This window comes from Notolepis coatsorum (assembly GCF_963971535.1).
Source record: "Notolepis coatsorum genome assembly, chromosome: 11".
Taxonomy (NCBI): Eukaryota; Metazoa; Chordata; class Actinopteri; order Aulopiformes; family Paralepididae; genus Notolepis; species Notolepis coatsorum.
The window spans coordinates 104,807,578-104,832,428 of record NC_140175.1 but is presented as its reverse complement, the minus strand read 5'-3'; the positions used below and the strand labels follow the sequence as shown (position 1 = coordinate 104,832,428).

Here is a 24,851-nt window from a genome sequence, read left to right as displayed (position 1 = left end):
AGCAGGGAGAGACATGTTGCTAGATTTCATACTGAGAGAACTATGGTAGAAGTCCTCCATTGTGCGTGCATCCTGCCATCCTGCATTAGTACTACAGTGGTAGCCATGGTAGAAGTCCTCCATCCTGCATTAGTACTACAGTGGTAGCCATGGTTGAAGTCCTCCATCCTGCATTAGTACTACAGTGGTAGCCATGGTAGAAGTCCTCCATCCTGCATTAGTACTACAGTGGTAGCCATGGTAGAAGTCCTCCATCCTGCATTAGTAGTTCAAGTTCAAGTTCAAGTTCAAGTTCTTTAATAGTTGTCATACAGAAGTACAGAATACTTTCATACAAAATGCTTCTTACTGTTACGCTCCAGAGACTGTGCTAGACAAGATAGTATCAAATAACATAATAACATAATATAGCATGAATTTAGAAGAAGAAAATGAGGTCACAGTTGTTCGGTATAGACATATGTACAATGTTCTGAGTTACCATATAATATACAATACACAACTATGCAGTGTACTAATGTACAGTACTATCTAGTGCAAAGCAGAAATGGGATGAGGTACAATTTTAGGTACAATTTACAGTAAGGTGTACGAGTTGTAGTGCAATCCTTCATCCATAAATATAAAGTGTGGGGAGTGGGTGCTACAGTGTGTTTGTTTAAAGTGGGTGTGTGCTATAAAGTGTGTGTAGTGGGTGCTACAGTGTGTTTGTTTAAAGTGAGTGTGTGCGTGTGGATGTGTGTGCTATGTGTGTTTGGTGGTTGTTGTTGTGTAGTGTTCATTCATTGTTCGTTTAGCAGCCTGATGGCCTGGGGATAGAAGCTACTTCTGAGTCGTTCTGTGCTCGCCTTGAGACTCCTGTATCGCTTGCCTGACGGCAGCAGTTCAAAGAGGCAGTTGTTCGGGTGGCTCGAGTCCTTAATAATTCTCTTAGCCTTCCCCTTGCAACGCTTGTAGTAAATGTTCTGGAGGGTGGGGAGCCCCCCTCCAATTGTGCGTTCGGCTGAACGTGTCACTCTTTGTAGTCTGCTTTGGTCTTTTGCAGTGCTATTCCCAAACCAGGAGGTGATGTTGCCGGTCAAGATGCTCTCTATTGTACATGAGTAGAAGTTCTTAAGGATCTTCTGGCTGACTTGGAACTTCCTTAGGCGCCTGAGGAAGTAGAGGCGTTGTCGTGCCTTCTTCACCACACTGTTAATGTGTATGGTCCATTTCAAGTCCTCGGATATGTGGGCTCCGAGGTACTTGAAGCTGTTGACTCTCTCAACCGGTGCCCCGTCGATGCTGAGGGGGCTGTAGTCCTTGACCCCCGACCTCCTGAAGTCCACAATCATCTCCTTTGTTTTGCTGACGTTCAGGGAGAGGCTGTTTTCCTGGCACCATCCCGCCAGGACCTTGACCTCTTCCAGGTAGGCCCTCTCGTCGTTGGCAGAGATCAGGCCCACCACCACTGTGTCGTCAGCAAATTTGACGATTGTATTGCTACTCCGCTGAGCCACACAGTCGTGTGTGTACAGGGAGTAGAGGAGGGGACTCAGAACACAGCCCTGGGGGGCCCCTATGTTGAGGGTGATGGATGAGGAGGTGCAGTTGCCTGCTCTCACCACCTGGGGTCTGCCAGTCAGGAAGTCCAAGACCCACTGGCAGAGGTCATAGCCCAAGCCCAGGTCCCTGAGCTTGGCTATGAGTATGGAGGGGACTATGGTATTGAATGCCGAGCTGTAGTCGATGAATAGCATTCTCACATAGTTCCCCTGCCTCTTGTCCAGGTGTGTTGCTGCTGTGTGCAGCACATGGGATATGGCGTCCTCCGTGGACCTGTTGGGGCGGTATGCAAATTGCAGGGGGTCCATGTTGATGGGGAGGGAGGAGCAGATGTAGCCCTTTACTAGCTTCTCAAAGCACTTCATGGCTATGGAGGTGAGAGCTACAGGGCGGTAGTCGTTGAGGCAAGCAGGCTTGGATTTTTTGGGTACAGGGATAATAGTGGACTTCTTCAGGCAGGTGGGGATGACAGCCTGTTCTAAGGACAGGTTAAATATGTCAGTGAATACTGGGGCCAGTTGGTCGGCACAGACTTTTAGGACGCGGCCGGGGATGCCGTCCGGACCTGCTGCCTTCCTGATATTCACTTTTTTAAAGGTCCGCCTCACCTCATGCTCTGTTACCCTGAACACTGCGCCTCCATCAGCAGCCGACCCCCCCCCCCCCATTGCCGAGGCTTGTGAGCTGGTGTTGTTATTACCAGCATCAAACCTCGCATAGAAGGTATTGAGGTCGTTTGCTAAGGAGATGTCACTGTTCAGTTTGAGGGAGGCGCCTTTGTAGTCTGTCATCGTTTTGAGCCCCTGCCACATAGCTCTAGAGTCAGCTTGTTCAAACTGGAGTTCAATTTTATCCCTGTAGCGCCGTTTGGCCTCTGACACTGTCCTCCTTACGTTGTGTTGCGCCACCTTGTGGTCGTTCATGTTGCCTGCCACTAGGCCGTCATTGTATGCTTTGGTGCGCTCTCTCAGAGCTTCACGGACGGATTTGTCTACCCAGGGTTTTTGATTTGGGTAAACTTTCATTTTGGTAGTGGGGATTGTTTCTTTCACCCTAGTAGACATAGTCCAGCACTGTCTCCGTGTAGGCATTAATGTTATCTGTGTCGCGGAATACAATCCAGTCTGTGTTGTGAAACACTGACACTAGTGTATCCTCTGACGTCACATCCCATTTCTGCACCTCTCGCGAGACTACGGGAGTACTTTTAATTCTTTGTCTGTACTTTGGTGTAAGGAAAATGGATGCGTGATCTGACTTGCCAAAGCCACTATCAGAATGAGCCTTGTAGCCACCTTTAAATTGCGTGTAACAGTGATCTAGGATGTTACCGCCTCTGGTGTTGCAAGTCACATGCTGGTAGAAATCAGGCAATACCTTTCTCAGATTGGCGCTATTGAAATCTCCCAGTACTAAAATGGCGGCGTTAACGTTCGTCGCTTGTATATTGTTTACCTCGTCGTGTAGTCTGGAGAGCGCGGCGTTGTTGTTGGCTTGCGGTGGAATATACACTCCGACCAGGATGATCGCCGTTAACTCCCTCGGGAGGAAGAAAGGACGACACTTGATGGTTATATATTCCAGTTCTGGGGAGCAGTGATTGGATAATTCCTTCACATTCGTTGGATCACTCCAATTTTTGTTAAACATGAAGGCAATACCTCCACCACGTTGTTTACCGGACTCTGATTGTGTCCGATCCTTCCTATGGATAAAGAAATGATCCGCTGGTTGAATCGCGTGATCTGGAACCTCCGGTGTTAGCCATGTTTCGGTGAAGCAAAGGACATTGCAGTCCCTAACGTCTCTTTGATATTGAATCCTTGCTCGGATGTCATCCAGTTTATTGTCTATTGATTGTACATTGGCTAGCAATATACTGGGAAGTGGTGTACGGTGTCGTCTGGATCTCAGCCTGTTTCGGATCCCAGCCCTTTTTCCTCGTCTTCGCGGCGGCTTTTGGTGGTCTTGTCCATGGCCGGCATAACAAAGGATCTCGGTGGGCCATTTCTGCTGTTCAGCGATCCGATCCAGAGAGCAATCCAAACGGTAAGTTTTTCTTAATCCAATGTCAATGATTGACTGACGGTCATACACATATAATGCACCAACAGTTGGTGCAAATAAAACTCCTAATACTATAAAAATTAACAAAATAAAGCACAGTCTCGTCGGAGCGATCAGAGAGGCAGCCATCAGAGCAGCGCCAGGATCATAGTACTACAGTGGTAGCCATGGTAGAAGTCCTCTATCCTGCATTAGTACTACAGTGGTAGCCATGGTAGAAGTCCTCCATCCTGCATTAGTACTACAGTGGTAGCCATGGTAGAAGTCCTCCATCCTGCATTAGTACTACAGTGGTAGCCATGGTAGAAGTCCTCCATCCTGCATTAGTACTACAGTGGTAGCCATGGTTGAAGTCCTCTATCCTGCATTAGTACTACAGTGGTAGCCATGGTAGAAGTCCTCCATCCTGCATTAGTACTACAGTGGTAGCCATGGTAGAAGTCCTCCATCCTGCATTAGTACTACAGTGGTAGCCATGGTAGAAGTCCTCCATCCTGCATTAGTACTACAGTGGTAGCCATGGTAGAAGTCCTCCATCCTGCATTAGTACTACAGTGGTAGCCATGGTAGAAGTCCTCTATCCTGCATTAGTACTACAGTGGTAGCTATGGTTGAAGTCCTCCATCCTGCATTAGTACTACAGTGGTAGCCATGGTAGAAGTCCTCCATCCTGCATTAGTACTACAGTGGTAGCCATGGTAGAAGTCTGCCATCCTGCATTAGTACTACAGTGGTAGCCATGGTAGAAGTCCTCCATCCTGCATTAGTACTACAGTGGTAGCCATGGTAGAAGTCCTCCATCCTGCATTAGTACTACAGTGGTAGCCATGGTAGAAGTCCTCCCTCCTGCATTAGTACTACAGTGGTAGCCATGGTAGAAGTCTGCCATCCTGCATTAGTACTACAGTGGTAGCCATGGTAGAAGTCTGCCATCCTGCATTAGTACTACAGTGGTAGCCATGGTAGAAGTCTGCCATCCTGCATTAGTACTACAGTGGTAGCCATGGTAGAAGTCCTCCATCCTGCATCTATCCTGCAGAGTAAAAGTCAAGACCAGGACCAGAAGACCTCAGTACCTATTTTCCACAAACATTCTCCCTTCTCTCTCTGCTTCCAGGCAGAGCTATGACATCACCATCACTGCCCTGGTGGACCAATCGGGCTTCAGATCAGCCAACACCCTGGACCTCAAAAACCCCTTCTTCAGGTCAGCTTATGGCATCCTCAAATTTAACAAATAGTATTATTAAAAAGCTTCATTTTATGTAATATCCACTGTGTTTGATGCAAATATTCATTGTACATACCATTTCTACTGTGTGTGTGTGTGTGTGTGTGTGTGTGTGTGTGTGTGTGTGTGTGTGTGTGTGTGTGTGTGTGTGTGTGTGTGTGTGTGTGTGTGTGTGTGTGTGTGTGTGTGTGTGTGTGTGTGTGTGTGTGTGTGTGTGTGTGTGTGTGTGTAGGATGCCATCCTGGCTGCATGGATAGTGGCCTCCAGATCTCCAGGGGGCAGTGCTGTCTGTGTTTATCTGTCTGTCTGTCTGTCTGTCTGTCTGTCTGTCTGTCTGTCTGTCTGTCTGTCTGTCTGTCACTGCAGGATCTTGGATGAGGAGAGGGAGGCTGGTATACTGGGCAGAGAGGAGAGGGAGGCTGGTATACTGGGCAGAGAGGAGAGGGAGGCTGGTATACTGGGCTGAGAGGAGAGGGAGGTATACTGGGCAGAGAGGAGAGGGAGGTATACTGGGCAGAGAGGAGAGGGAGGTATACTGGGCAGAGAGGAGAGGGAGGCTGGTATAGTGGGCAGAGAGGAGAGGGATGCAGCTAGGCTGGTATAGTGGGCAGAGAGGAGAGGGATGCAGCTAGGCTGGTATACTGGGCAGAGAGGAGAGGGATGCAGCTAGGCTGGTATAGTGGGCAGAGAGGAGGGGGATGCAGCTAGGCTGGTATACTGGGCAGAGAGGAGAGGGATGCAGCTAGGCTGGTATAGTGGGCAGAGAGGAGAGGGATGCAGCTAGGCTGGTATACTGGGCAGAGAGGAGAGGGATGCAGCTAGGCTGGTATAGTGGGCAGAGAGGAGAGGGATGCAGCTAGGCTGGTATACTGGGCAGAGAGGAGAGGGATGCAGCTAGGCTGGTATAGTGGGCAGAGAGGAGAGGGATGCAGCTAGGCTGGTATAGTGGGCAGAGAGGAGAGGGATGCAGCTAGGCTGGTATAGTGGGCAGGGTGGAGAGGTGAGGTAGGCAGCTATAGGCTGGGCAGGATTGGGGACGGATTAGACTACATGTATTGGAATTACAGTACAGTAATGTGATAATGATAACGATAATGGTAACCGGTATTTACAAAAAGAATATGACATTGCATAGTGGATTCCATTTTAGATTGTTTGAAGAGACAAATGTGTTTATATTGTGAACTCATGCACACTATCATCATTGTACACATCTTGGAATAACGGTTGAAATAGGTTTGGAAGTAACTTTAGCAACCCTGATGGACATTCTGTTTTGAGGGCACTTTACAAGTTAGGAAAAGTATTATTATTAATAATAAATATTTCCAATTAAAGTGCCTTCTTCAAATAAAACATGGAAGCTTGATATTTGTCCCTTGGAGTCAACATGTCTCTGTCTCTGTGTCCTGTCTCTTTAAAGGTACACATGCACATGCAGGGCACGTCATTAACAAAACAACACATTACTGTCAATATATCTTACAATTTAATGGTGGCTACTGGTCTTGAGAAAGAGAGAGAGAGAGAGAGAGAGAGCTCACAGCAATGTGTTTGTGGCAATGTGTAAAGTAATGCAATAAACGTCTATCTTCAATCTGATGTGTTTGTTTTATTGAAGTTGTTATCTGGTCAGAAACCAATGAAGAGGATAAAGGGAACTGACCTTGTAGAACAGCACCCCCATGTGGTCACATACACAAAATACAATCTGATTGATTGATTGATTGATTGATTGAAAACTTTATTAACAGATTGCAAAATGGGTACAATACAGTACGGCTCAAATCTACTGGAAACGATAAGACATAAAGAGGCAAACGCTTGTTATTTAGGCTGACATGTTTAGTCAAAAGGAAAAGAAGAACGAATAATATATAATATAATCAATGTTGTGAAATCATAGCTTCAGAAGCTACCAACCACTTCACACTAAGGAGCTGAACTTCAGCAAAGCTGCCCTCAAGACCCCTCCGCTCTGCATCTTCTGGCCACCTCAGGACCCACTCACAGCTCCGGGAGCGTCATCAGAGAGAAGCCGCCTATTCTTGGTCCTCGCTCCACGGTGTCAGGGCAGCCGAAACACGACCAATCTTCCGCCGTCGACTAAAAACACACATCCATTCTTCAATCAGTATCTGAAATTAAAAACTAAAAACTAAAAAAACTATCTTTTAATCTTTTACTAGTATACACTCTGCTACTAAAGAATCTACCTTGCGGGGCGGCTAAGTGGCGCAGTGGGCAAGGCGCTCGCCACTAACGCAGGAGATGCTGGGTTCGAGCCCAGCTCTCTGCGTTGCTTCCGGCTTGGCTGGTCGTTCATACTAACACAATTGGCAGTGTTAGGGGTGGGAAAGACGGTGGGTGGGGATCGGACGTTGTGGACAGCGACTCCTACAGGTCGGTTGGTGCGCCTGTACAGCAGAATCAGGAAGTATCGGGGGCAGCGTGAGCCTCCCACACGTTACTCCTCGCCGCTGAGAGATCGCGCTGTACAGGTGAATGTCATGTTACTTCACACGGTAACAAATATGTGAGTCCTCTGCTTTGGTTGTTAGTCTCTTTATTAGCTTATGCGTCGCTACATTACACGGGTGTCCATTCTAGGTTCCTCTCGAACTCTCCCTGACCCCCAGTACGGTGGCCTGTACACTCTCGATCGCGCACACATATTAACATAACACCACATCTCCCTTTCTAGAATCAATGGGTAGACTGCCATTGATTCCCCAGACCTTAGACTTAGAGGATTATTCTGCCTCTATATCTAAAAGGTCTGTTCCGATCTGAACTGACTAAACAATTTCTTTAACACCATATAAACCATAGGCTATATTAAACATAGCAATTGCTTTCTTTCGAACATTATATCTAAACGAATATATATATAAACATGAAACACATGTCTTAGCTTAACCATAAACCTCTTTCATTCTATTGCAGGAATGTCACTTTTCTTTCTCTCTCTCTACTGTCTCTTACAAGTCCAACCTAGTTGGTTTCACCACACATCTCCCAGACCTGGTTCTGGGAGTAGCTGGTGGTTCCAGGACCTCCTGCTCCGTAGGTTCTGCTGCACTCTGCTCCGGTGAGGGCTCCATGGGGACGAGATGGCGACGGTTTCACCTTAATGTTCCATGGGGTCCATCTATGATGTACGAACGTGGATTGGGGTGACTGCTGACCACAACTCCAGTTGCACTTTGATCTGTGACCCACACTTCCTTTCCTGGAGTGAGCCTGTCGAGACTTCGCGTACGATGACGCCGGTTGTAGCTTTGTGCATCTCTCATTCTCTTCTCCTCTTCTTTCATAACAACCGCCTTACTGTCGGGAAGAGTAGGGACCAGTAGAGCAGGAAGTGTTGGCACCGTTGTGCGGAGTCTCCTCCCCATAAGAAGCTGGGCTGGACTGTATCCGTTATGCAACGGGGTGGCTCTGTATGCCAGCAGAGCACGGTATGGGTCGGCTGCCTTTTTCAGGAGGCCTTTTACCGTCTTGACAGCACGTTCTGCCTCCCCATTACTCGGGGGATATCTCGGGCTGCTTGTAACATGGCGAAACCCATATGATGTTGCAAACGCTGCAAAGGCCATTCCGGAGAATTGCGGCCCATTATCCGTCACCAGTTCCTCCGGGATACCGTGCCGTGTGAAAATTTACTTCAGGTGGTGGATGACGTCTGTTGATTTTGTGGGAGTCAGCAGAGCGATCTCCACGTACCTTGATGCATAATCCACAACCAGCAGGTAAGTCTTGCTCTCCAGCATGAACAGGTCTGCTCCCAACTTCTGCCACGGTCGCTCCGGGTATTGAAATGGCATCAGGGGCTCCCTTTGGTTCTCTCTCTCTTTGCTGCATGTTCGGCAGTTGAGGACCAGCTCATTCAGCTGCTGGCTGAGCCCGGGCCACCATACAGACTGCCGTGCGCGCTCCCTGCACTTTACCACCCCCTGGGGGCCTTCATGCAGCCTGGCAAGCACATCGTTTCTCATTGTTGAAGGGATTACAAGCCTGCTTCCCCTCAGCAACAGTCCATCCTCTACTGTGAGTGACGCCTGTTCCGCCCAGTACAGCCTGAGAGCCGGTTCATTGTTGTGTGCTGGCCATCCCTCTGCACACCGCTGCTTCACCTGTGCGCACACACTGTCCCCCTCCAACTGCTCTCTCAGCTCATCCAGGTAGGCAGTGCTCGCTGGCAGGTTCTCCATTACCATGTCCACATAAATATTTGTATTCTCAAATAACTCCTTCTCCTCTGATGTCTCTCTCCTCTTCACAGGAGCACGTGAGAGCGTATCAGCAGTCCACAGGCTCTTCCCTGGCAATGGAATAGGAATAGCGCATCAGGCGCATCCGGAAGCGCAGAATCCGTGGAGGGAGATAATCCAACGCCCGAGACCCCAGGAGACTCAGGAGAGGCTTGTGGTCCGTCTCCAGCTGGAAGTGTCTGCCGATGAGAACATTTCTAAACCTCTCGCAAGCCCAGGTCAAGCCCAGGGCCTCCTTCTCAACCTGTGCGTATCTCTGCTCAGTCTGTGTGAGAGACCGCAACACATAGGCTACTGGTCTCCACACTCCATCCCATTCTTGGAGAAGCACACTCCCCAAGCCGTACGACGACGCATCCGCTGAGACCTTGCACTCCCTGTGGTTATCGTACATGGCCAACACTGGTGGGGATATTAGTGCATCTTTTAAATCTTGAAAGGCTCTGGCCTGCTCGATGCCCCACAGCCAGCAGTTCTTCTTTGACAGAAGGTCTCGCAGGGGCTTGTCTCTCTCCGCCAGCTGCGGGATAAACTTCCCCAACTGGTTTACCATTCCGAGAAAGCTTCTCAGCTCACTGACATTTGTCGGCTCCTCCATCCTCCTCACGGCATCCGTCTTACTCGGGTCAGGGTTAATGCCACTGCTGGAGATCACATGGCCTAGAAAGGTCACCTCTTCTTTTGACAGGTCGCACTTATCAGTGTTCAGGGTGATTCCTGCTTTCTTGATCCTCCCCAGCACGACATGCAGACGAGCGTCATGCTCCTCTTGTGATCGGCCCCACACCAGCACATCATCCATGTGGCAGACGACACCCTCCAGCCCCTCTGTGACCTCAGTCACCATTCTGTTTTGGAAGTGTTCTGGGGCGGAGGCGATGCCGAAAGGTAGGCGATTAAAGTGATAACGACCAAACGGCGTGATGAAGGTCGTGTATTTTTACGAATCCTCAGTCAGGGGTATTTGCCAAAATCCCATATTTGCGTCTAACTTGCTGAATATCCTGGCTCCGGCCAGCATTCCCAGTGTTTCCTCGACTGTTGGCAGGGTGTATTTCTCCCGGCACACTGACTCATTGAGGTTTGTGAGATCGACACATATGCGTACCTCACTTGTCTTCTTCTTAGGGACTACTACCATGTCGGCGCACCAGTCGGTTGGCTCCTCGATCCGGCTGATCACTCCAAGGCTTTCCATGCGGGACAGTTCTTGCTTGACTTTGTCCATCAGTGGCAATGGAATCCTTCTGGGCGTCTTCAGCGAGAATGGTTGAGCCCCCGGTTTCAGCCTGATTGCATATGGCTGTTTCATCTCACCGAGACCACTGCATATCTTCGGGTAGGTCGTCTTGAGCGTCTCCATCGTGATACTGTCTAGACGTGCCACAAGCTCCATCTTGCTGATAGCAGGTCTCCCCAGCAACGCTGAGTGCAGGTGTCGAGCGACGTACTCGTCCTCCAATACCTCTCTCTCTCCTCTCCTCAGCAACAGCTTGGCGACGCCCACAACATCTAGTGGACTCCTCCCAGGTCCCATCAGTGGTTTTGTTGCCTTCTGTAGGGTAGGTGGATCCTTGTGTCTGTAGATCTCTCTGAATAGTGTGAGGCATCACAGTAACATCAGCGCCAGTGTCTATTTTGAATGGCACACGTCTGCCATTGATGTCTATGTCGACCATCCATGGCTCCCCATCAGTTGTGATGCTGCCCAAGAACATGTGCTCCTCCTCCCCATCACAGGAGCAGGAATAGTCTTCTTCAACCTCATGTACATTTTTGGCAGATTTACACACACGCTTATAATGCCCCATCTTCCCACATGCATGGCATTTCACCTCATTAGCAGGGCAATCGCGCTGTGGGTGGGACTGAGAACTGCCGCATTTATGACACTGGACACTTCTCCCCCTTGAGTACTGGGCACTGTGTGATTTGGCTGGGTAGCCGTTAGCCTGTTGGGGGCTGTTCTTAGCATAATTCTTGCTACTGCTCTTAAACACCCTGTCGACCGATTTAATGTCACTTGCCTCTGTCCTGGCGTCACCTCGCAGAGAGGATTTCTGTCGTTTCACCTCTTCACTCTGCCTCGCCATGTTCATTGCCCTCTCTAGGGTCAAGTCCGGGTCCAGCTGCATGCGTTCTGACAGCCGCTTATCCATCAGACCGACGACAAGCCTGTCACGTATAAGTTCATCATGTAGCGCTCCGTATGTACAATACTCCGCCAGCGCCTACAATTCCGTCACAAAGGAGTCGACTGTTTCACATTCTCCCTGATTGCACATATTAAACTTGCCGCGTTCGTAGATCACGTTCTTCTTGACCACGAAGAAACCCTGTAATCCATCCCGCAACCCTTGGTACGTACGTCGTAGATCCACAGTCAGATTTAATCCACGCAAAATATCGTCCGCCTCATCGCCCATACAATTATATTAGCGTGTTGACTTGATTATCTTCAGAGCTAGCATTTAGGTTACTTGCCAGACGAAATCTTTCGAACCTGCGTATCCACTTGGCCCACTCTTGCGGCTTTGAGAAGTCGAAGGACTCGGGAGGCTGGATGCTAAACGTAGCACTTGAAACCGCTGCCGCTACCGGGGCTACAGCGTTATTAGCCAGCATATTTTTTTTCTTCCTTCTGCTTTTCTTCGTCATCAACAAGTCTCAAATGGCACTTTAACGTCCGACCGAACTCATACACAACTCTTGCAGGACTTCTGACACCATGTCGTGTTACTTCACACGGTAACAAATACGTGAGTCCTCTGCTTTGGTTGTTAGTCTCTTTATTAGCTTATGCGTCGCTACATTACACGGGTGTCCATTCTAGGTTCCTCTCGAACTCTACCTGACCCCCAGTACGGTGGCCTGTACACTCGCGTATAGCGCACACACATTAACATAACACCACAGTGAAAAGATGCAACAGCTGCCTCCTCGTGTACCGGAGGGGACACGTGATGCAAGGCTTCGTCCACATTGCAGCCGATCAGTGGGAGGCATGGTCTAACAACGTTCAAGACAGGGGAGGGTAGAATTGGATAATACGAAATTGGGATGGGAGAAAATTTGAAAAATTGGGAGAAAAAGTAGATAAAAAAAAAAAGAATCTACCTTACCTATTTACTACCTACTCGCAGAGGTACGCGTTGCTCATGGGACGGGGTTGCACGACATGCAACCAAGCTTTTGTGAGCAGAAGGGAAGTGCGTGCACGCACATGCACGGATGCGCTGCACTCGACTGATGCGCCAACTCGCTAAATACCCAATGGCTACTTTGTATATCAATAGCGCCGGTCGCCAGATGTGTTCAAATACGTTCTCAGATCTTATCTTCTCTTATGTTCTCATGTACTCACTCACACAGTCAAACACACACCAACAGGTAAAGGACCACGATGAAAAGAAGCTCTTGGGCTTTACTTTGTCCAACAATATACCACCTCCTGGTGAGGCTGCATATATCCATTATCTATGTATGTAACATATTTTATAGTCAGTAAATCATTTAAATTCCATTCAATTTGCCACCCCATCTAAGAGAAATATGTAAATGGCTGAGTAAATTAATAGCTTGTAACCAACAACTGTAGTTATCTGATAATATCAGAAATTAAGCAGGAGCATTTGAAAGAAGCACATTAACCATATTGTCGCGAAATAACTAACAAATGTCCATAATGACAGATCTCTGGATGGTCTCAGGGGGACCCTGATGGAAACAAGACAAACGTCTTTCTCAGGTCTGCATCCCCTTAACAATTGTATGTATTGAGCCGTACTGTATTGTACCCATTCTGCAATCTGTTAAATAAAGTTTTCATTCATTCATTCATTCATTCATTCATTCATTCATTCAGTCTGGCTGCACGACGCCGACATGCACTGGAACCAACATTTGACAAGAAATTATTCTACATCAAGGATCACACAAATATAATTTGTTCCTAAATTATCTGTATAACTATGTAATTTTGCCTTCTGAAACACCAGTCATATGGTTAGGTCGACTGATAATAACACGTGCTGTGGACAGTAGACACTGACCAGAGTAGCAGGCTAGCTAGCAGCTAACCACCAGCTAACCTTAGCATTTAGCTGCGCTGTCGCTTATTATTCTACACAGAAATACCCCAACAAATACGTTTACACAGCAGAAAAACGACAGGAATTAACAGTAAACTCAGTAGGTTAACCTGCAGGTGACTTGCTTAATCCTCCCCGTGTCCGTCTCTCTCTCCACTGGGGAGGCTGTGCCTGGAAAACGTTGTGGCTCTGCGCGCCGCTCTTCACTGCTGGCGGAGCCTGTGCTTGTTGCGCTCGGTAACGGTTCACTGTCCTCCTCTTCGTTCACTTGTTGAACTTCATATTTGCTGCTGGAAATATTATTCTCCTCCACACACCTCTTTCGAGTGTCTCCCGTCCTGACTGAGCCACTTTCGCAACATCCCTCCCATCCTTGCTAAATCCGGTGTATTTACACTGCATTTATTTATAGTGTCCAGTAATATGCTCTGTCCCGTCTAAATAAACAAATAAGTTCTACCTTAAAAAGTGAGTTAATAAGGGATTTTTACTGGAAATGGTGCAGATTTTTAAGGGGGAAACTACTGAATTCATCCCTGAATAACCCTAAAAAAAAACCTTACTTATTCACATTAAGGGGTAAAGTAAGTACATTCTAAGGTGTCCAGTTAGCCCTTAATTTGTCCTTACTTCACCCCTTAATTATATTTCTTGTTATTCAGGGAATTTAGGCATGGTTTAAATTGGTTTTAAGGGGTAAACCTACTGAATATGCCCCTTAAATGATGGAACATACCCCTAACTAAACAGTATCACAGGCACACAATAATTTAATAATCAATGTATGCACAATTTAAGTGGTTTTTAAATGGTAAATCTACTGAATATGCCCCTTAAATTATGAAAACTAACCCCTTAATTAAAAAAGAATAGTCTTCTTCTTTATGGGGCGCTTCCCGTTTGTGTTCCTGTATAATTGGTATATACCCTATTGTATGTGGTGTAGTGTATCCTATATTGTGTATCTCAGGCCTGAGTTAATGTACCTAATTGGAGGGTGGCGGAGGAAGAGCCGAAGAGGGAGGGGTCATTGGTACCGGGAGGTGATCCCCTCATGTTCACGTGGACCAGTTTGGTCGGTTGTAGTGTGTGGGGTGACTATAAGTGCTAAATATGACTAAAATGAAAAAGAGCATTTGACACATGACTAAGACTAAAATAAAATAACACTGCTCAGTAGTACTAATTTATACTAGTTTAATCACCTGTACATTGTATATTACTATTGCACTTTACTGTTACGATTCCCACTCTGGTTCGATGCCAAACTTCTTTTCGTTGTACTGTACTTGTGCTGCCTGTATGATGAATATAAATGTGAATCTAATCTTAATCAAATCTAACCGTGGTAACCATGGTAACCTGGCCTGTAGAATAAAGTCACCCGCACAGCTCAGTCTGCAACAACGTCAATGTTTTAATGATTCACATGTTCTGAAGTGAAACATTCTCTCTGGAACATACAAACAATAGTACAAAAGAAGACGGCACTGTGAGGAGGCTCTTCCAGCAGCATGAGTTCACCGCAGAGCCGTTTGATTGGTCCAAACTAAGACTATCCATCATCAGACTGCTGCTGGAAAATAACAACAATGCTTCACATTTTCAATTTGACTTCTGACCGGATCGCATAGACAGGCTATGAACATATGAAATATTAATAATATTTAAACATGAGCCAGCACCAAAGGACACTTTGCTTAATGCAAAGATATTCAGATCTAATTCTGTTAACACACTTTGGCAGAGGACATGGTCAATATTACTCCAGAGCAATATGTGGGTAGACATGGGTTATGGTAGGTCAGGTTAGGGTAGCCTGGGTTAAGGTGGGTCAGGTTAGGGTAGCCTGGGTTAAGGTGGGTCAGGTTAGGCTAGCCTGGGTTAAGGTAGGTCAGGTTAGGGTAGCCTGGGTTAAGGTAGGTCAGGTTAGGGTAGCCTGGGTTAAGGTAGGTCAGGTTAGGGTAGCCTGCGTTAAGGTAGGTCAGGTTAGGGTAGCCTGGGTTAAGGTAGGTCAGGTTAGGCTAGCCTGGGTTAAGGTAGGTCAGGTTAGGGTAGCCTGGGTTAAGGTAGGTCAGGTTAGGGTAGCCTGGGTTAAGGTGGGTCAGGTTAGGGTAGCCTGGGTTAAGGTGGGTCAGGTTAGGGTAGCCTGGGTTAGGGTGGCCTGGGTTAAGGTAGGTCAGGTTAGGGTGGCCTGGGTTAAGGTAGGTCAGGTTAGGGTAGCCTGGGTTAAGGTAGGTCAGGTTAGGGTAGCCTGGGTAACACGGGGGTAACTCTGGCCCGGCCCGGCCTGGTTGGTTGGTTGGTTTCGGGGCAGCAGTGTCGACACACCTCAGCCACCAGAGCAGCAGCACTGCGAGAACATCTTATTGGCAGCTCAACACAGTTTCCTCCATAAGAAATTTAAAATAAATAATACAAAAAAAGGCATATTAAAGGAATGAAATAAATGGTTGACTTGTAAATTATACAAAAATAAGTAAATACTAAATATTTAGATATAAACCAACAGGATTTTCCATAAAGCACACAATGTCCTTTGTGGTCATGAGTGGTTATAGGCAGGGAGACACACGCATGGAGCGGTACAGTGTTGATCCCACAGTGTTGATCCCACGGTACAGTGTTGATCCCACGGTACAGTGTTGATCCCAGTGTTGATCCCCACGGTACAGTGTTGATCCCAGTGTTGATCCCCACGGTACAGTGTTGATCCCACGGTACAGTGTTGATCCCACAGTGTTGATCCCACGGTACAGTGTTGATCCCACAGTGTTGATCCCCACGGTACAGTGTTGATCCCACGGTACAGTGTTGATCCCACGGTACAGTGTTGATCCCACAGTGTTGATCCCCACGGTAGTGTTGATCCCCACGGTACAGTGTTGATCCCACGGTACAGTGTTGATCCCACGGTACAGTGTTGATCCCACGGTACAGTGTTGATCCCAATGGTACAGTGTTGATCCCCACGGTACAGTGTTGATCCCACAGTGTTGACCCCACGGTACAGTGTTGATCCCAGTGTTGATCCCACGGTACAGTGTTGATCCCACGGTACAGTGTTGATCCCACAGTGTTGATCCCCACAGTACAGTGTTGATCCCACGGTACAGTGTTGATCCCACAGTGTTGATCCCCACGGTACAGTGTTGATCCCACAGTGTTGATCCCACGGTACAGTGTTGATCCCACAGTGTTGATCCCCACGGTACAGTGTTGATCCCACGGTACAGTGTTGATCCCACAGTGTTGATCCCCACGGTACAGTGTTGATCCCACAGTACAGTGTTGATCCCACGGTACAGTGTTGATCCCACGGTACAGTGTTGATCCCACAGTGTTGATCCCACAGTACAGTGTTGATCCCACAGTGTTGATCCAACGGTACAGTGTTGATCCCACAGTACAGTGTTGATCCCACGGTACAGTGTTGATCCCACGGTACAGTGTTGATCCCACAGTGTTGATCCCACAGTACAGTGTTGATCCCACAGTGTTGATCCAACGGTACAGTGTTGATCCCACGGTACAGTGTTGATCCCATGGTACAGTGTTGATCCCACGGTACAGTGTTGATCCCACGCTTTGACTGAGGTCCGTTCGATTGGGGTCTCTGGTCAAAAACTACAGAGACACTGTAATTGGAAAAAGGTTTTTTTTTTAAAGATGAAGGAAGTATTCTTGAGATAGAATCTAGTTGGGATCGTCACTCCGCACCTAGGCACCACCACAGATGCTTATAATAACAATATCTGGTGAAATATATTTACTATGCAATGTCCCCCTTTTCAACAACAAAAAAAATCAAACATCCTTCTGTACGTGAAAAAGGTCATACATCAAGTGGCTTTGATATGATTTAGGACATTTAGATTATTTATGACACATTCCATGCGGCTCTTGGCATCAGCTTTTAGTATTGGGGAGATTCTTTAATACTGAGTTTAGCCTAATATCCTGATATCTCATACCAGTATCAGTATATCATCTCATATCAGTACACATCTGATATCCTATACCATACCAGTATCAGTATCAGTATGATATCCTACACCAGTCTGATATCCTGTACTAGGATCAGTATTGGTGTATTTCTACTGGGACAGATTGGGGGGGGGGGTTAAGAGGACTGGAGGCGTGTAGCCTTTTTACAACGCATCCGCGTTTCCGGCGCTCTGATTGGCCAGGTCATGTGACATGTGCGCCCAATAGCGTGTTTGCCCGTTTCCGTGTCGAAACAGCCTGCAAACTACCTGGCGTTCTATCGTCACGCTCTAAGACAAACTCTAACCTTAACCAACTTCGAAGAGTGCCTAAGCTTAACCAGTGTAGAAACTTGCCGTCCCACGATTGGCGCTCATGTCACATGACTTGGCCAATCAGAGCGCAAAACGGGAACCCAGAAACGCCGATGCGTTGTAAAAAGGCTTCAAGCGGACTGGAGGGATGCAGTTCTCTGAGTGGCCATCAGGAGGCGCTCCGGGTGCTGCCCTCAGTCTCAGGGGCATCAATCCGACGGTCCGTCTGAGGCGAGGTGTACAGGAAGTTACAGCAGATGTAGAGAGGAAATGACAACAGCCGACTGTCCAGATTCATCACAACATACTCCTGGAGAGGAGAGGAGAAATCTTCATTAATACTCAGTGGGAAATTTGGTTGCTGTCAGGAGCACAAAAAAAACAAGCGACAGTGGCTCAGGAGGTAGAGCGGTCGTCTGGCAATCAGAAGATTCTTGGTTTGATTCCAGCTCCTCCTGGCATCGTCTCCAAGTGTCCTTGAGCAAGACACTTAACCACTAACTGCTCCCGATGAGCATGTTGGCACCTTGCATGGAATGTGTGAGTGACAAGTTGTAAAGTGCTTTGGATAAAAGCCGTTATACTGTATATATGCAGTCCATTTACCATTTAAAGACTAATGTGACTAAATATGATCATGTCCATAGATCTGTGTTAAATACATATTCTCTGTACAGCTCAGACACTAGGGTGACAGTCTGACAGTGTTTCTTAAAACAACAGCCAAAAGGCCAGGAGATATGACATTTGGCCTGGTCTCCAGTTCGTGTGTGAGACGTAACAAAGCCCCCCCTCTTTTGTTTTGATTTTCTCACTAGGGCATTTTTGTTGACCTTTCTTGTCAGATCTGTTATTAATTCGTCATCTTTTGTCAACTTTGTACTTAACACATTCAGGGCCATTGGGATTAGACTATGAGGCCAGCTTGAGGTTTTCACTGTGCGTGAGGTTGTTTGTAGAGCTAAATCTATATTTTATATTATTGCTATGTGTTCATTGTCATTGTTAATTGACAGTATAAACCTTCGCTTCAATATGGCATAAAGAAATAATTTTTTCATCAATACGTTCCCGTTTTATAGCGTCGTGAATATGAACTATATACCGGAATGTTCTGGGGTAATTCCTGCAAAGCTAGTTATAGGGCGCTAAGCTAATAACATTAAATCGATTGGCGTTTCGGCCCTACACAAGCTAGAGTTAAAAATCAAAATGCATATGATTGGTATCATGTTCCACCATGAATGCATGAAAGGGAGGGGGGGGGGGGTCGTTTCTGATTATTGATTACCAATAATGGCATTCGTTATTGCAACATCATATGCTGACCGGGTGGATGGCTATGAGAACAAGGCCCGATCAGGCTGAAATTGACGTCAAATCGCTCGTACCTGTGGCCGGTTGGATTCCAAAAAGAATTTCCCAGTTATTTGATCGCCATCTGGTAGATCGATATGTCCATTGGCTGATGGACATACTGCATACTGAATTCGGCGTCGCAAAAAGTATTCCAGGCGATCTGGTGAAGTCATAGCTTTAGGCTAACAGAAAAGCTAACCCGGGCGCCCCAGTGGCGAACCACATAGCGCGCTCAGCCGCGACACGGCCGACCCGGGTTCGACTCCCGAACCCGTCGTTATTTGCCGAATGTCTTCCCCCCACTCTGTCTCCCATTCCTCCTCTGTCTCTCTCTACTGGACTGCCCAGTAGCAATAAAGCGATAAAACGCCAAAAAATAAATCTTAAATTTTTTTTTTTTTTAAACGAACCCGGAGCGGAAAAAAAGTGACACCCGGTCTGCAACAGGGGAAACTGCATTCTCGAGACAGCGCCAATACCAGGATCTGGCCGGTACTGCACTTTTGGAGTCCCAATATGCATTTTCCAGCCAAAATACAGCTCCGTGACAACATCCTGGATATTAAAATAGAATAAAAACAAAAACAAGCTTAACACGTATATATATACGTGGTTGGCCGTCAAGCGCTGGCTCCCAATCACGTATATATACGTGGTTGGCCGCAAATCGGTTAATGGCCTTAATGGTAAGTCTGACCAGAGCTCTTTGTCACTTTCTGGTCAGACGCTTTGTGTGTACACATTTGTCTCAGATTGTAAACTGAGCATACTCTTTCTGTGGCCATGGAAACGGATAATAAACGATGTTCTATTTCTATACAATTTGACTCATCTGAATTTCTAGTTTCACTGTTTGGCTAATTAAAAATATTCCACAACAATTACTTTACCTAACAATAAGTACTTATGATTACTTTCCCTAACGATAAGTACTTGTGATTACTTTCCCTAACGATAAGTACTTGTGATTACTTTCCCTAACGATAAGTACTTGTGATTACTTTCCCTAACGATAAGTACTTGTGATTACTTTCCCTAACGATAAGTACTTGTCATTACTTTCCCTAACTATAAGTACTTATGATTACCTTCCCTAACGATAAGTATTATGATTACCTTCCCTAACGATAAGTACTTATGATTACTTTCCCTAACGATAAGTACTTGTGATTACTTTCCCTAACGATAAGTACTTGTGATTACTTTCCCTAACGATAAGTACTTGTGATTACTTTCCCTAACGATAAGTACTTGTGATTACTTTCCCTAACGATAAGTACTTGTCATTACTTTCCCTAACTATAAGTACTTATGATTACCTTCCCTAACGATAAGTATTATGATTACCTTCCCTAACGATAAGTACTTGTGATTACTTTCCCTAACGATAAGTACTTGTGATTACTTTCCCTAACGATAAGTACTTGTGATTACCTTCCCTAACGATAAGTACTTATGATTACTTTCCCTAACGATAAGTACTTATGATTACCTTCCCTAACGATAAGTAAGTCCCTAACAATTGTACAGCTGCTCTCAAAGTAAGTAGCACTGAGCTGAATAGAATAGTAAGAGCATCTCTACAGTGGAACTATCTGCAGAGTCCAATGATGCCTCCCACAAGTCTCTATTAAATGGTAAATGGTGCATTTATATAGCAGCTTTTATCCAAAGCGTTTTACAATTTGTTCCTCACATTTTACCCATTCACTCACACACTCACACACCGACGGCAGAGGCAACCATGCAAGGTGCCAACTTGCTCATCAGCAGCAATTAAGAGGTTCAGTGTCTTGCTCAAGGACACTTCGACACGCTGCCTGGAAGGAGCGGGAATCAAACCAGGAACCTCCGGATTACCAGACGACTGCTCTACCTCCCGAGCCACTGTCGCCCATTACAAGTTTCAAGTTTGTTTTTATTTGTCACATATAAGGTACATGTACTTTACAGTGAAATGCTTGGTTCTGTATGAGCCCCTGAGAATGTGCTTCATACAGTAGATAAGTAAAAGAGGAATAACACTATACAATATACAATACAATATACAAACTAAAGTACAACCTAAAGTACACTAAGTACAATGAAGTAAAAATGCAGACAATGAGGTACAAAAACGTTAAGGCAAGGTGCTAATGCAAATGAGGTATGAATGTAGTGCACATCTCTTTAATAAATAGATAAATATAAGGTAGTGTTTAAAGTGAGTGTTAAGATGAGTGTTTGTTTAAAGTGAGTGTGTGCAATGAGTGTAGATGGATGGGTTGATGATGTTACATAGAGTCATTGAGCATCCTGATGGCCTGGGGATAGAAGCTCCTTTCCGAGTCTCTGTGTACTGAGACTCAGTGGATTCTCCAGCGTGAGCAGCTGGTAGCCAGTGGACATAAACCAACCTGATCTTTCTCCAGCGTGAGCAGCTGGTAGCCAGTGGACATAAACCAACCTGATCTTTCTCCAGCGTGAGCAGCTGGTAGCCAGTGGACATAAACCAACCTGATCTTTCTCCAGTGTGAGCAGCTGGTAGCCAGTGGACATAAACCAACCTGATCTTTCTCCAGCGTGAGCAGCTGGTAGCCAGTGGAACGACATGACAGCAACTTCCCACTGTTGTCAAACGATGCGAGACGCAGCCTGAACAGAAACAGACAGACAGTTAAGTTATGATTGATTGGTTTGTGATTGATTGATCAATTGACTGTTATTGACTATTGTGAATGATCAGAGATTAGATCAGAGATCAGAGATCGTATTTGCCATGTATGGACGAATCCACATTTGAATACAGGTACAGAGCTAATTTATTAATAGTGCAATAACTTGCTTTTTCACCAAACTTCAAAACAAATAAAAGGTGCCTCTTGATCATCAAACAAGAATGAATTTCCCTATTGGGATTAATAAAGTTTAAATCTAACTTTCACCAAACATCACTTTTTGTAAAATAAAAGGTGACTCTTAAAATCTTTTTGTTTAGTTTTTTGAAAATCGCCCTAAATCATTCATTCGAATGAATTGATTAAACGCCCAGCCCTAATAGTAGCCCTTTGGAGGTGGTGACATCATTTTTCTTTTTAACTTGACCTCACTGTATAAAATGACCTATTGTGCCCTCTAGGTGCCCTCTGTATTTCTCCCCCAGGCAGCAAACGGTGATGACCAATGCAGTCAAGACCAACAGGAATAAGAGCAGGAGATCATTTTACAGATCAGAGGTGCAGAACCTAGTTAGGTGGAGTGAGACCAATAACCTCACCCTGAATGCTTCCAAAACGAAGGAGCTAGTCATCGATTTTAGACGTAGCAACGTATCCCATCTCTCCATTACCATAAATGGCTCAGAGGTGGAGATGGTGAGCAGTTTTACATTTCTTGGGGTCACTATTTCAAATGACCTGAGCTGGCACTCCAATACCAGAACCATTGTTAAAAAGTCCCAGCAACGTCTTTTCTTTCTTAGGAAACTGAAAGAGTTCACTAATAACAGGGTGATTTCTACACAACTTCTATCGCTGTGTGATTGAGAGCGTTCTTACTTCCTCCTGTACTATATGGTTTGGTAAAATTACAGACCAGGAGAAGAAATCTCTGAACAGAATTGTGCGTCTCGCACTGACGCAAGACAATCTGGGTTAGCCTGCCAGCTCTAGAAGAGATCTATGGTGCCAGGCTGCTTTCCTGTGCCTCTGGCATTATCAACGACTATCACATGCTCTACCTCTCGGTTTACTAAGAGCTTCTTCCCCAGTGCTGTGCGCAGCCTGAATAACTCCAAATGCTAGATTTGTATATTATCCTATTTTATTTTGGTGTGTTATTAGTCAGGTTGTGGAAGTGCTGTTTCTGTGTGTCTGTGCATCACGCACTTTGATTATATGCACTTTTACTGTAAATTGTGCCTCTATGCATTATGCACTTTACTATGATATGCACTTTAGGGGATGTTGATATCAACCTTAGCATTTGTCTTTTTATACTGTCTGTGTTTTATTTTTTTATTTTTTTGTACTGTTTCTACTCTGCTCCTGTATGTGTGTCTACAACTAATCCAATACAGGAGCAGAGTAGAAACAGTACAAAAAAATAAAAAATAAAACACAGACAGTATAAAAGGACAAATGCTAAGGTTGATATCAACATCCCCTAAAGTGCATATCATAGTAAAGTGCATAATGCATAGAGGCACAATTTACAGTAAAAGTGCATATAATCAAAGTGCGTGATGCACAGACACACAGAAACAGCACTTCCACAACCTGACTAATAACACACCAAAATAAAATAGGATAATATACAAATCTAGCATTTGGAGTTATTCAGGCTGCGCACAGCACTGGGGAAGAAGCTCTTAGTAAACCGAGAGGTAGAGCATGTGACAGTGGCGGCTCCTGGATTATTCTCCAGATGGGGCGCTAGGGGGCGCTATACCAAACATGTACCACGCATTGGCCAAATAAAGTACAGTCTAATTCACAACTTGAAACAATATATAAATAGAAACGTTAGAAACAAACTCGCTCCGTCTCCAAACACACGCATAGGCAGAGAGAGAGAGAGAGAGAGAGAGAGAGAGAGAGAGCGAGAGAGAGGGAGAGAGAGAGGGAGAGAGAGAGAGAGAGAGAGAGAGAGAGAGGGAGAGAGAGAGTGAGAGAGAGAGAGAGAGAGAGAGGGAGAGGGAGAGAGAGAGTGAGAGAGAGAGAGAGAGAGCGAGCGAGAGAGAGAGAGAGGGAGAGAGAGAGCGAGAGAGAGAGAGAGAGCGAGCGAGCAATATTGCAAATCTACCTTGTTGTTGTTGTTGTTAAGTTGACAGCAGAGCAGGCAGCAGGGCTTGATAAAGTATATCCACTCCATTGTCCATTGTGCATGTCCCTCCACACTGCATCCATATATAGCTTATAGCCAACAAGTACTGTGTGAGATAACAACAAATAGCTGCATCTCACAACACAACAGCATAAACTCACTTTGTTTAATTGAAACGTGGTGGGCTTGATAAAGTGTATAATCCGCTGTTGATGATGTATATCCAGACCACTGTCCACTGTCCAGACTGCATCCGCCATATAGCTTGTTAGCTGTTAGCACCACAACAAGACAGTACTTGATTTCTTTGTCCATTTCCGCGTTGAACAGACTGCAAACTACCTGGCGTTCTATCGCCATGCTCTAAGACAAACTCTAACCTTAACCAACTTTGAAAGAGTGCCTAAGCTTAACCGTCGAAAGAACTTGCAGTCACGCTCTAAGACAAATAGCTGCATCTCAGTCACAACAACACAACTATCTCTACCACCAAGCTAGAATTGGAACATAGAAATTGGATTCGGCCAATCAGAGATCGTCTCCGCGAAATGCTGCTACGGAAAAAGAAACTGACGTCGGCCAATCAGAGAGCGTCTCCGCGAAATGTGGCTACAGAAATTCTTGACGCTGCTGCCTAGACCGCTTCAAATCGCGCCCGGATTCCAACATAATAGTCATATTTCAACGCACAACGCGTTACGCACTGATTGGCTGCGACGGATACAGCGATCAAACAGTGACGCGCACTCAGAGCGCTATTGCGTCTAGCCCGGGCCGAGAAATACAAAAAAATAAAAAAATAAAAAAAGTGAGTCACTTCCTGTTCAGGAAAACGAGTATTTTTTATTTGATATATTAACGCTATATTGTGCATTGGAAACACAAACATACTTAAAATGAGTAAATATTATTCATTTTAAACATGTTTATATTATTTATAGGGCTATAAAACAAAAAACAAAACAAAACATTTTCTTGTTCTTCTCTCATATAACCAGGGGCCTGAGGGGGGGCGGCGCCCGAGCGCCCCTAGTGGCGAGCCGCCACTGGCATGTGATAGTTGTTGATAATGCCAGAGGCACAGGAAAGCAGCCTGGCACCATAGATCTCTTCTAGAGCTGGCATGCTAAGCCCGATTGTCTTGCGTCAGTGCGAGACGCACAATTCTGTTCAGAGATTT

At 45.9% G+C, this 24,851-nt stretch overlaps 2 protein-coding genes across 3 annotated transcripts in view; one reads left to right on the top strand and one right to left on the bottom strand.

The window, feature by feature from the left end:
* LOC311237232 (histone-arginine methyltransferase CARM1) overlaps window positions 1-6,445 on the top strand; it is a gene marked incomplete at its 5' end in the record, with an annotated part of 90,290 nt that extends 83,845 nt beyond the window's left edge. Inside the window, 2 exons of the mRNA XM_084325039.1 lie at window positions 4,730-4,819; window positions 5,076-6,445. Of these exons, the coding sequence (XP_084181165.1) occupies window positions 4,730-4,819; window positions 5,076-5,100 (115 nt within the window). The 3' untranslated portion in view covers window positions 5,101-6,445. The remainder of the gene's footprint in view (window positions 1-4,729; window positions 4,820-5,075) is intronic.
* A 10,305-nt stretch (window positions 6,446-16,750) lies between these two features.
* Window positions 16,751-24,851, bottom strand: part of gmcl1 (germ cell-less, spermatogenesis associated) — a 71,797-nt gene continuing 63,696 nt past the window's right edge. Inside the window, exons 14-15 of one of the 2 annotated variants that reach the window (XM_084324321.1) lie at window positions 21,415-21,502; window positions 16,751-17,819 (exon numbers count right to left, since the gene is read on the bottom strand). In XM_084324321.1, coding sequence (XP_084180447.1) covers window positions 17,679-17,819; window positions 21,415-21,502 — 229 coding nt within the window. In that variant the 3' untranslated portion in view covers window positions 16,751-17,678. Of the gene's footprint in view, window positions 17,820-21,364; window positions 21,503-24,851 lie in introns of both variants that reach the window. The other variant, XM_084324322.1, reaches the window with a different exon arrangement.